At 42.2% G+C, this 12,564-nt stretch overlaps 1 protein-coding gene across 1 annotated transcript; it reads left to right on the top strand.

Annotated features, from left to right (window-relative positions):
• Positions 1 to 8,042: 8,042 nt before the first annotated feature.
• Positions 8,043 to 8,967, top strand: LOC132525440 (olfactory receptor 8B4-like). Its single transcript, XM_060157991.1, is given in 4 exon segments — positions 8,043 to 8,254; positions 8,256 to 8,690; positions 8,692 to 8,888; positions 8,891 to 8,967. Coding segments are annotated over 4 exon segments (918 nt in total). The 5' UTR covers positions 8,043 to 8,045.
• Positions 8,968 to 12,564: the final 3,597 nt, after the last annotated feature.

The following is a 12,564-nucleotide window of genomic DNA, read 5'->3' as shown; positions in this document are numbered from 1 at the left end:
AGGTTTCCTGGTCTCCAGCCCCATCCTTCTCCTTCGCCCTTTACCAAAATTGAAAGACAAGTCTGGAGATGTCAAGGCTCTCCCATTTTGCTCACCATCAACTACAGTGAAGTCCAAACTCTGGTGCTAACCACTTTGGGCTCCAAATGCGATTCTAGCTTCATTTATGCTTTACTTTCCCTAGTGGGGGAGAAGCTTCTATGTCCCAGGCAGGTAAAAGAAGAAGCAACCCTTTCTCTTCCCCCTTATTCTCCCCACTTCACCCCAAAGGAGAGGATGGTTTATAGCAGGGGTCCCCAACCCCCGGGCCACGGACCACCAGCTGTCAGTAGCCTCTTAGGAACCGGGCTGCACAGCAGGAAGTGAGTGGTGCACGAGCAAAGTTTCACCTGACGCTCCCCATCGCTCGCATTACCGCCTGAACCATCCCCTCCATCGCTCGCATTACTGCCTGAACCATCGCCTGAACCATCCCCTCCATCGCCGGCATTACCGCCTGAACCATCCCCTCCATCGCTGGCATTACCGCCTGAACCATCCCCTACATCGCTGACATTACCGCCTGAAGCAACGCCTCCATCGCTGACATTACCGCCTGAACCATCCCCTCCATCGTTCGCATTACCGCCTGAACCATCCCCTCCATCGCTCGCATTACCTCCTGAACCATTCCCTCCATCACTGGCATTACTGCCTGAACCATCCCCCACATCGCTCACATTACCGCCTGAACCGTATCCCCATTCCCCCGGAACCCTCCACCCCAGCCCCGTCTGCGGAAAAACTGTCTTCCATGAAACTGGTCCCTGGTGCCAAAAAACTTGGGGACCGCTGGTTTATAGGACTGATCAGAAATTGGGAAAGTTAACTTATAATGTGGCTTAGTGTGGCCCAGCCCCCTTCCTACAGCCCATCTCATTTCTAGTTAGGACAGGCACATTCTCAGGATCTCCACTCATCTGTTCCATCTGCAACTCTGTTTCTTTGTCGAGAACACCAACAGTTCTCCAGCTCAGTTTAGACCTGGATTCATAAATTTAGTCTATGGTGTGCAATGAGAGAGCTATAGGGTCCTTGGATGTAGATGTACAACCAAGCTGGGTCTTCCAATCAACCTTATCAGCAATAAAGCTGGCATTTTTTTTTTCCTGTCTGACTTCTGTATCTAATTTCTCAATTGATTCTGGACTCAGAGAGGGAAGAAGGATATAATTTACTATCAACCTTCATCTAACCCAGCTACCTCCCACCCCTCTCTGCCATGTATACGATTCAAGTCTGTGTCATTTTCCATTCCCCAAATTTGCAGTGCTTCCCCTCCCCCCTCAAATGACCTTTAATATTTCCTTTTGTGATTCCCTTTGCCCAGAACATCCTCCTGATATTCTCTGCTGGTAAACTTCTACTTATCATTCAAGACTAATAGCAATGCATTTCTAAAACCACATCATAAAGCAGACTGTGTGTTTCCATAGTAACGATGTAATAATTGGAGACTGTTTCCGAATAAAGATCTGTTGCAAAATCAAAGATACACTTTCCATAATACTATACAAATGAGTTTCTTTTTTTCTTTGCGGTACGCGGGCCTCTCACTGTTGTGGCCTCTCCCATTGTGGAGCACAGGCTCCGGACGTGCAGGCTCAGCGGCCATGGCTCACAGGCCCAGCCGCTCCGCAGCATGTGGGATCTTCCCGGACCGGGGCACGAACCCGTGTCCCCTGCATCGGCGGGCGGACTCTCAACCACTGCGCCCCAGGGAAGCCCTATATAAATGATTTTTAAGAGTAAATTATTTTCCACGTTTTACAAGGTATGCAGAAAGCTATTCCATTTTATAAGGAATTGCAAAGACAACAAAGTGTATACAGAGCCCATGAAAAATAGAACCTTATAATAACAATGACCAATATAAACACACACTAGCAATTTAATCATTAATAAAAATAATTTTTGTGTCATTAGCTTTCTTAGATGTTAAACATAATCCTTATTATTATTTGCTCTTGTTGTTATGGCCCACAGAGCATTAAAAAAGCTGGTCAGACAATTAATCAAATGCATTTCTGTTTAGCTAGAAAAGCAGCTTATTAAAGAAAAGAAGAGTCATTGGAGAATTGAAGGTTTAAAAAACTTTGTGTAGGAGTATGAAGAATGGTCTCCAGAATCTGGAATGTGTGTTCACTTCATCCTCTAAACCACATCCACACAACAGTTCCCTGGAAGGGAAAAATCATTCAAAATAAAGAAAATCTCTGGGAGTTTGTTACACCCTTTTAAGAAGGTGATTTTGGCGGGTATGTCTGCCTTCAAGCTGCCCCACAGCCTGGAATGCTTTCCCTGAATCCACTCCCCGCCCACATTCCCCTTAATCTCCAGTCCCTATTCTACCAGCCAGGGTTCTTGACTGCAGACAGCAGACATTGATTCTGGTTAACTTCTTCAAAGAAGGGAGTTGTCAAGAAATGGGGTGGTTCACAGAATCCTAGAGCAGACTGAGGAACCGGTTTCTGGAGTCAGGCAGCAACCAGGGGAAGCCAGGTGGTGGAATCACAGCCAAGTTACACCTCAGAACCATCTGGATAGGCTGAGCTGGCTGCTCCTGCTGGCACCAGCAACACCTGATGTTTGGTATTGACTGATCGATTTTTTCTTTTCTTTCCTTGGGCCAAAAAGAAATATAAGTTGTTCTTGTTTCTTGTGTCACTTGCCCCAGACTCAGAGACCTGCATGGGAACATCTGAGCTGAGCTCAGGTCTTATGTTCTCTGGAGAGATTTCACGGAAAGAGGCCAGGTCCTGGCTCCATCCAAGGCTCACACAAGGGCGGATTCCCAAATGCAGAAGGAGTGCCAATGCTGGACAGTCACAAACAAACAACTATTTTTATCCCTACTTACTTTTTGGGTTTAAACCTGAATTTCACTTCCTCAGGGAGGCCTTCCCTGACCCTCCATTAAATGGGTTCATAGCACCCCATAACTTCTTCCGGGCACACTTACTGTATTTCTAATTGATTATTAGAAGTATCTGTTTATTCTAGGTTTCTCCATATAAAATACATGTTTGAAAGAACAGGGACTATGTACGTCTGTTTCCGCTGTTGCTCTATTTTTAGTGCAAAACACAGGGCCTAGAATGTGGTAAATGCTCTCTGTATATCTGTCGGACCTTCTTTACTTCTACATTTCTTGGGTTATATTTCTAAATGATATTTATTTCCCCATCCCCCTAGCTTATGTTGGCTTCTGGATAATTTCTACTCTCCAAGTTACTTATTTTCTCTTTACCTGTGTCTAATAGGCTGTTTAACACATTCATACAGTTGCTAATTTCAACAATCATGTTTTTATTTCTAAAAGTTCTATTTGAAGGAATTCCCTGGTTCAGGAACTAAGATCCCACAAGCTGCGCAGTGTGGCAAATAAATAAATAAAGTTCTATTTGAGTCTTTAAAAAAATATGCCTTGTCAATTTTGATTTTTCCTTCATTATACTTTCAATTTTTTTTCCTTTGAATACATCAAGTACATTTTTTTTGTATTCTGTCCCTGATAAGCCTAATAGTTTTGCAGGTCTGGTTGTACAGATTGTGATTTTTCATTTATGGTGATTCTCATCCTGGCGGCTTATTTTGTGTTTGTTTAGTGCTTTTCATTAAGAGCTTATGATCCTTGGATATTTATCTGGGGAAAGTCTTTGATATCTTGATTTAAACTGTATTTTTCCAAGAAGGATTTTTTTTGGTTGTATATGTAATATGAATTTTCCACCTAAAACACAGAGGTGGTTAGAACTTTTCAGGGGATACTTTGTCTCTTTGTCTGCCCTTCTAGAGCCAAGGCCAAGACAGATACATATCTCTGCCCTCTTCCTGTGTGAGCTTTTCTCTTCCTCTAATTAAGCCATGGAAGATGTTTCCCTTTGGGGATCTAGTATTATGCATCAACAGGTTCCAAACTCCCAACCTGCTTGATTCCCAGGCTTTATCTCTTATGTCCTGCATAGGTAACCCAATTAAACTCTGACTCTGGGCCACAGGGCATCTACTAGTTCCCCAAGGGCAAACCCCAGGTTCAGTGCTTGTGCACCCCTCTGGATTATTACATCCTTATTTTTTCTCTTTTGCTCTCATAGGAGTTCACTTAGTTTCTGCCAGTTCAAAAATTAACAAATAGATGATTTTTATATTTTATTCTAAATTCTTGGTTTTGTTATATCAGGAGAGATTTTTCTGAATATAAAGTTTGCAAGATTGCTGGAAATAGCTAACCTTAATACTTATTGGATGATGAATAAATGAATACACTGACTTCTACTCTAATGAACAGAGATAATTCTTTCTTACTCTTCCATTGCTGGGTCATTGCTACACATCTGCTAACCTGTTATTTAAGAGGGGGAAGTGCAGTGGGTAAGAAATTATGTACTAGAAAGAAATAACTATTTTCTTCACAAAAATAAATCTCAAAAACATCATCTAAATATGGAACTGGAAAAAGATTTCTCTGAGTAGTGAGGGGGAATTAGACCAAGTAATCCTGACCTGTACTAGAAACTGTCCTGGCCCCTAGAGGGCTTCTGCTCTCCCTCAACATTGGATAAACTGCCATAAACTTTCTGCTTTGTGGTGTTTTTGGAGACAAAGCCAGAGTGTTCCAACATGACTGAGATGCTGGGGATGACAAAAGAGGAATAAGAGTACGGGGGGAGAGAGAGAGAGAGAGAGAGAGAGGGAGGCAGGAAGGAAGGGAGGGAGAGAGAGAGAAGGAGGGGGGAAGGGGGAGAGAGAGAGAGAAAGGGAAAGCTGTATTCTTTCATGACTGAGTCACAAAGCATCACTTCTACCATACTCTTGGTTTGAGAAATCCCAAGTCCCTGCCTAGATGCAAGGTTAGAAAGCATAGACACCATCTCTTTATGGGAGGAGTGTTAGTTTCATTGTACCAAGAGCATGTGGGATGTAAGATGCATGCATGTATGTATGTATGTGTATGTGTGTGCTGGAATGGCCATCTTTGGAAAGAATAATCTGCCACACATGCACACTGTCTAGTTGTTATAAACATAATACATAGAAAACATCCAGCATAATGCCAGGTGCTCTGCAGTTGCTCCATAAGCATTAATTCCTTTTCCTCTTGATTTCCTCCCTTTTATATGAGAAACAAAAGGGGGTTTTATTTTAAGAAAAGTAAGATAGATGAGAAATAAAAAAGGTACTTTTGCATGTGTTATCATACTGAAAGTTGGTAGGTTAGTAAATCTCCATTTTATAAATTAGGGAATTATGCCTCAAAGGTGTTTAGTAATTTTAGTGTTAAAGTAATTCTGCGGGATGATTTATTAAGCTATTCATTTGTTTTTGTTCTCCATTTATGTTTTACGTAAACTTTTAATTGAAGGGTAACATAAGAACACAGTTGGATGAATTTTCACAAACTGAACACATCCATGTAACCAGCACCCCTGTCAGAAACAGCACATTGTCAGCAACCCTGAACCTGAAGCACCCTTCATAGACCTTTCCAGTCACTAGTCCCCAACTGACCAACCATGAATAACTGCTATCTGACTTCTAACATCAAAGATTAGTTTCCTTGCCTTTGAACTTCATATAAATAGAATCATAAAGTATGCCTTCTTTTGTCCTTGGCTTCTTTTGTTCCATAATAGGTTTGTGACGTTTATCTGTTTAACTTTCATGAAACTTTTTGGTATGTTTTTAGGGTATACATGTGTATACTTATTTTTATTCGGTATACATCTAGGAGTATAACTGCTGGGTCAAAATGTATGTATATGTCCAAATTTGTTAAATACTACTAATCAATGTATTGTACCATATACAGCAATATACAACAATATTATACCATGGTACCAATGACTGCAATATAGAATTGTACCAATGTTTTATTCCTTGTTCCTATGTAATTCTTCTCCCCCTATTCCCCTTCCATATACTTTAGGCAGGTAACTACGGTTTTAACTTCATTTGCTTTAGGGTTTTTTGCTAGGTATAAATCAGAAGCAGCCCGAAGTTAATGCCTTCCCACTTTGAAGCCAAAATCTACTGATGAGATAGTACTGGTTGGCCAGGAAGAGTAGGTTCAGGGAAGGAGAACTCTCAAGGTAAGGAGGGTGAAGGACAGAGAGACTCCCTTGGTCAGAAAGTGGATAGAAGTCAGTGGGTCTAGGAGACAGCAGGAGCCAGAGGACCTGAATAGCTGCTTATGCTCTTTTTAGTAGGGTGACCATATAATTTGTTATCCAAATCCAGACACTTTTGAGAGTGAGAAGGTTTGCTATTAATAATTATACAGGGATAATGGATGTAAATCAGGACTGTTCCAAGCAATCTGGGATTATTTTAGGCAGCTTCAGTGGAAACTTACAAATGTAGTTGCTCACATATCTTTGAATATTTCTTAGAATATTCATGTAGCAGATCACATGGAGAACAATTTTGTCATCTGGAGGATGACAGGATTAAAACCTTTAGGTACATCTCCTGTTAATACCTTAGCCTGCACACATCCATCGAGTAACTTTGTAAAGGGGCGTGTGTGTGTGTGTGTGTGTGTGTGTGTGTGTGTGCTTCTTTGCATATGTGATGTGATATTTTAATCTCTTCATATATAGTAAAAGCTGGCCTATGGCCCTTAGTAGAGCTGAGGGTAGGTGGTGTTTGGGGCGGGGGGTGTCTCCACTGTTCTGAGCAGCTCATGGTGCTAGAAACATTTTGTCTGAGGTGCTTTCCATATCACCTACAAGTCTGACCTAACTTTTTTTTTTGTCCTATTCTCAAAACTCCTTTTGAAAATTTAGAAATAGTGGCTGAAATTAGTTTGGGATCATCCTCTCTTAATGTCAAGTGTAAGTGTCAAGCTTTAATGAAGGATAGGAAAACTGAGCGTCCCCCCCTCCAATTCAACACTAAACAACATGAAGTCCTTGGAGATAAGGAGAAGTCTGAGTAGTAGAACACCTGCGTCCCAAGATGCTAGGTAAACATCATCATCCAGGCTGTAAACAAAGACAGTACAATTTCTTCCCTGTAGGGACACATCTCTGAGAAATTCCCAGGGGGTTGAAACTGTATCTAATCAGATCCCTGAGACCATCAAGTAGCATAAAGTTCTTCATGATATGCCAGCTGGGGTTCTGGTGAAAATGAGCGTTGCTGTTTTTTTTCTCCTAAAGTTGATGCATATACCATCTGGGAAAATCCACAAACAGAAATCTTGGTCTGTTCCTAGAGCACCTTGGAGACTGGGGTCTGTAAAAGCTCTGATTCTCAGCACCAACGGAATCAGAAGAGTTAAAACTTGAGGCTGTCTTCTTTATGCACTAACACCATTTTCTCCTTTGAGATAATGGAAAAAGAGATTGCATAGGGCCCAGGACTCTGGGGGGCAAGGAGGAGGAAGGTGAATGTCTGACTCCTATTTTCCTGATGGCTTTCTTTTAAACTCACAAATAAGGGGTCTGGGATGTATTGAGCCCTTCCCTACTCTTAACACTGACTCTGGTGTGAAATGCAGTGAAGGGACCGAGAGGAGGAAGGTAGGAGGTGCAAACAGAGGGGACACTCTTGGCTTTCTCCCCATGGCGGGAACCCCGTATCTAGTTGGGAGAGGGAGTCAGGATGAATGGAGACGATGGCGACAGGAGAGCTCCTGTCTCTGAACCTGAGGCAGTGGGCTCGGGTTGTACTCCTGCTGGCTCTTGGAAGGTCTTTCTGAGAGCCGCTGGGCAGCCGATTCAGGGGCTCCATCCCCTCATCTCCCAGGTGGGGACAGAACTCTTGCTGCCCATGGTAACAGACTCTAGCTTGGATTCACGATCAACCCAGGGGAGCTGAGATATAGTCACAGACACATTGTCAATAGCTTGGGGGGGGCATAGATGAGAGAAGAAAGGCACAAAGGAGGGCATCCATGCACTGGCTCATCTTCTAGACCTTTCTTCCATCAGCCATGCTTGTGCCTATAACCAGTCTATGTATTTTGCCCCTTGTTTCCACAGACAGCTCCCCAGAAGAGAATGGCTCTGAGAAACAGCTCCTCAGTGACTGAGTCTATCCTTGTGGGATTATCAGAACAATTAGAGCTGCAGCTTCCCCTCTTCCTACTGTTCTTAGGGATCTATGTGTTTACTGTGGTGGGCAACTTGGGCTTGATCACCTTAACTGGGCTGAATTCTAGCCTTCACACTCCTATGTACTTTTTCCTCTTCAACTTGTCTTTTATAGATCTGTTTTTCCTGTGTGTTTACCCCCAAAATGCTGAACGATTTTGTGTCAGAAAACATCATTTCTTACGTGGGATGCATGACTCAACTATTTTTCTTCTGTTTCTTTGTCAATTCTGAGTGCTGTGTGTTGGTATCGATGGCTTATGATTGCTATGTGGCTATCTGCAATCCTCTGCTGTACATGGTCACCATGTCGCCTCATGTCTGTTCTCTGATGATGTTTGGTTCGTATGTGATAGGGTTTTCTGGGGCCATGGCCCACACCAGAAGCATACTGAGACTGACCTTCCGTGATTCCAACATCGTTGACCATTACCTGTGTGAAGTCCTCCCCCTCTTGCAGCTCTCCTGCGCCAGCATCCATGTCAATGAGCTGGTGTTTTTTATTGTTGTTGGCGTGGTCATCACAATACCCCTTATCAGTATATTCATCTCACGCTTTGATTCTCCCCAGTATCCTCCGTATTCCTTCCACTGAGGGCAGGTCCAAAGCCTTTAGCACATGTGGCTCCCACGTTGCTGTGACGCTGTTCTTTGGGTCAGGGGCATTCACCTATTTGAAAACCTCTTTTCCTGGATCTATGGACCAGAGTAAATTTGCCTCAGTCTTCTACCCCAGTGTGGTTCCCATGCTTACCCTCTGATCTACAGTTTGAGGAATAAGGATGTTAAAGTTGCTCTGAGAAAAACCCTGGAGAGAGTGCTCTTCTGATGGTTCTGTTTGTATCAGTTATGTACCGGTAAGCATCATACTCAAGAATCTTTTTATATACAGGTGTAGGAATTTTAATCTTGTTTCCTTAAGGGGGATGTTCTCGCTACTTAAAAAAATCGCACATCCCTTGCTTATACTCTTTTTGAGGTTTATACTGGTTCACTGCATGCAATTTAGCAACTATTAAGTGCCTATTGCTTACTGGACTCTATACTAGGTCCAAGAGATGAGCAAGATGAGGCTCTATGCCTTCCATCCTTTTCTTGGTAGGCTAAACGGGTTTGTCCAAGCAACTTTTCTGACTGGGAGATGGGGCAGGTGGTGGTATGAAGGTCCAGGAGAGTGAATTTATTTTTTCTTCAGTTATGGGAGCAGGCTGACCAAAGACAAAAGGTAGATATACCCTGGGCCATAGGTAAGGTAAGTCTCCCAACTCTTAGAGAGGTTGCTTGGCGAGGAAGATTGTAAATCATCCCTTTCATATACATCCATGTACACACAAGAGAACGCCTCACTTAAGAGTTCTCTACATGGCCTGAAATGTAAAGATAAATCAAACCTAAAATCTTTCTTTTCAAAGTTTCAAAACTCTTAGGCCATGGATTGGTAACCATGGGGTAGGTAGTTTATAACTGAGCCAAATTCTTGAGCCCTGGGCTCTAAGGCTGAAAGCAAAAGAATAAGGGAGAAATTCCATGGATTTACAAGATTATGTTAACTGCTACCTCTATCCTGCCTGAGATACTGTGCATATTATAGGCATTTAGGACAATTCTTTTATTATTTACAATAGATTTAGATGTTACTGTCTCTGAGACTGTGTGTATGTACGTGTGTGTGTATTATAGTTAACTATTAGAGAATCAGGAAGAAAGAGGAGTCACATTACACTTTCCACTTGCAGGAAGACTTGGAAGCAATCCTGATTTTGAGTGCCAAAGACTGCTCTGTACTACTCTGTTGAAGATTCTGCTATTCTATAATGGATAGCTCAGATTTTGAGGAGTACACCCTCATAAACTTCCCTGTGTGTTGGCAGGAAAGTGAACTTAGGGCCAAACCAACCCACATGGAAAGATGGGAGAATGGAGACTCATGGTGGGGTCAGAAGAATGGGACCCTCTCTGTGTAAAGACTAGAACTTGGGGTGTCCATGAGATCATCTGTAAAGAGCATTTGGTACTTTTGGATACCGGAGAGTCATATAAAGTACTCGGTTTATATATTTTGCTTTGCTTATATTTTTCCAACTCACCCATAAAATTGGATAGCTGCATAGTGTATATTGGTATGAGAAACGAGGAAACAAGAGATGTAAGACCTTTCTCACATTTATCTCTCTGCTGACGCTTGTTAGAAGTGGCAGCATCGTACTGAGAAGAAAGGTAGTTCAAGTGTTCCAGGTCATGGCCAGAAGCAAGGCATCCTGAGATACAGCCGAGAACAGCACAGAGAAGCACCTGCAGCAAGGAACTGACTAAGGAGGAGGAGATGTGAGATAAAACTTATTTTCTCCAAATATGCTAAAGGGAGGGCGTTTTTGAAGGTAGAAAAATCCAATACTTGGATTATATCTGGATTATGATAAAAATGATACTTAACCTTTATTGAGCACGCTACGTCTGGGCACTGACATATATTAACTCACTTACTGCAATTGTGTTAATGCCATGCTGAACCACTGCTAGTCAGTCCTCTGGACTTAGCTGAACTCTACCCTCCAGAGGACTATCTAGGTCTAGGCATGTGGAGACCTGGGGATATTAGTAAGAGTCAAGAATAAGGAACAATAAGGATAAATATAATTTGATATGCATAAAGGAAAAAATTACCATTAGTATAAATGAGTGGAAATAAGGGACAAAGCAAAACCATAAGGATGTGACTGGAAAGGAATAATTATGAAATAAGTTCATTAAAGCCTAAGAATAACTTTATTTACATTCATCCCATATTGGCATTGGGGTAACTAGAGGTGAAAGCATAAGTATGACTTAATGAGACACCGGCTTGGAACCCTTTGTCACTGAAGATCTGAAACGACAAAAACTCAGAGGCTCTTTTCCTGGTTCTTGTAATAGCCAGTAAGAGCCATTTATTTCTCCCACATAAAAGACAACATTTCGTAAATTATGAAGACCTTCACCTCTGTCACAAACTAAGGACGGGTCATCTTGCATACCCTTCTAGGTTGGTGTTGAGGAACTGCTGGTTCATAAATGGTCAACAAATAGGAACAGATTTGGGGGCTTCTGCTTTACAGTAAGTGAAAAACATGATTGGACGCTCTGTGTCAGATGTCCTAAAGTGGGTCCCTCTGCCACAACAGCAACATTCTGTCACCTCATGACATCATGACATTTTGACTTTCAGCAAGTGAAATTTTCTCTCTAGGAAGCATTATTAAAGTCAGGATTCCTCTGGGTTCAGTCTTTGGTCTACTTCTCCTTTTGGCTCTTCCTGGGATGCCTTTCCAGCTCCTGCGGCTCTAACAACCACATGTTTGACTCCTAAATCCATAACTCTAGTTTGGATCTATGTTTATAACCTACAATTAGTTATAACTAGAAATATGAAAGTATCGTCAGATACCAAACAGAATTATGTAATAATTTGATGGTGACGTAGTTTTGGAGAATAGAAAAGAATAAACTACTCTTGATAAACTACAATAAACTACACATTCTCCTACATTCTAAATAGGTAGGAGAACACAGAGGTAAGTGACAGACACCAAGTCCGCGAAGAACTTTCCAGTGGAGCTTGGGAGTGAAAGGCACTGCTCTAGGCTGTGGGGCAGTGATGCCTGTTCAGTGCTAAGCCTTAGCCCACGTGTTAGATCGACAAACATCGCCCTCTCTCCCCTCACACTTCCATAAAAGAAATCCATCATTTACTAAATGCTGCAGCTGCTGAAAACATAAGTGTGACTGCAGTGGCTTAAACACATGAAGGTCCATTTTCCTCTAACATAAAAGGCATCTAGAAGTAGAGAGTCCAGGGCTGATATGGCAGAGTCACCAAGAACTCAGTGTCTCTCTCTTTCTTCTCTTCTTAGCAGGGACTTCATTCTCGTGGATGCATCATGGCTTCCATATGGCTGCTAGACCTCATATGGTTTTGTCCACAGGCCAACCAGCAAGAAGACAAAGGGGCAAAGGGTGCTTTGCTTATTCAATGAGTGACTTTCACTGACATCTCACTAGCCACCCCTACTTACAAGGGAGACTGGGAAACTTGGCATTCAACTTCAGAAGACTGCCATCCAGGAAAAACGTTAGGATTTTGTTATTAATTAAGAAAGAGTAAATGGCTATTGGGTAGGCAATCAGCAATGTGTACCAAAGGACAGAATTGGTTCCACTTGCCAGGAGAGAGCAGTTCAGAAGTGAGCACCTTCCATCCCTATTATGGCTTCCTTACTTAGTTATACTTGGTTTCAAGTGTAAGGGAGAGAGAGACAGAGTTATTAATATTGCTAAATCTCTCACATTACAGTTATCTTTGTCTTTTTAGTATAAAGGGACTTCTGGTAATTGAAGCTCTTATTTTCTTATGCTTTGAGACGCTCCCTCTTGATTTGTAGGTGTTTAT

The sequence above is a fragment of the Lagenorhynchus albirostris genome, chromosome 9 (assembly GCF_949774975.1).
Source record: "Lagenorhynchus albirostris chromosome 9, mLagAlb1.1, whole genome shotgun sequence".
NCBI classification, from domain to species: Eukaryota; Metazoa; Chordata; class Mammalia; order Artiodactyla; family Delphinidae; genus Lagenorhynchus; species Lagenorhynchus albirostris.
Note: the sequence above shows the minus strand (reverse complement) of the source record. Positions and strands in the feature narration are given on the sequence as shown.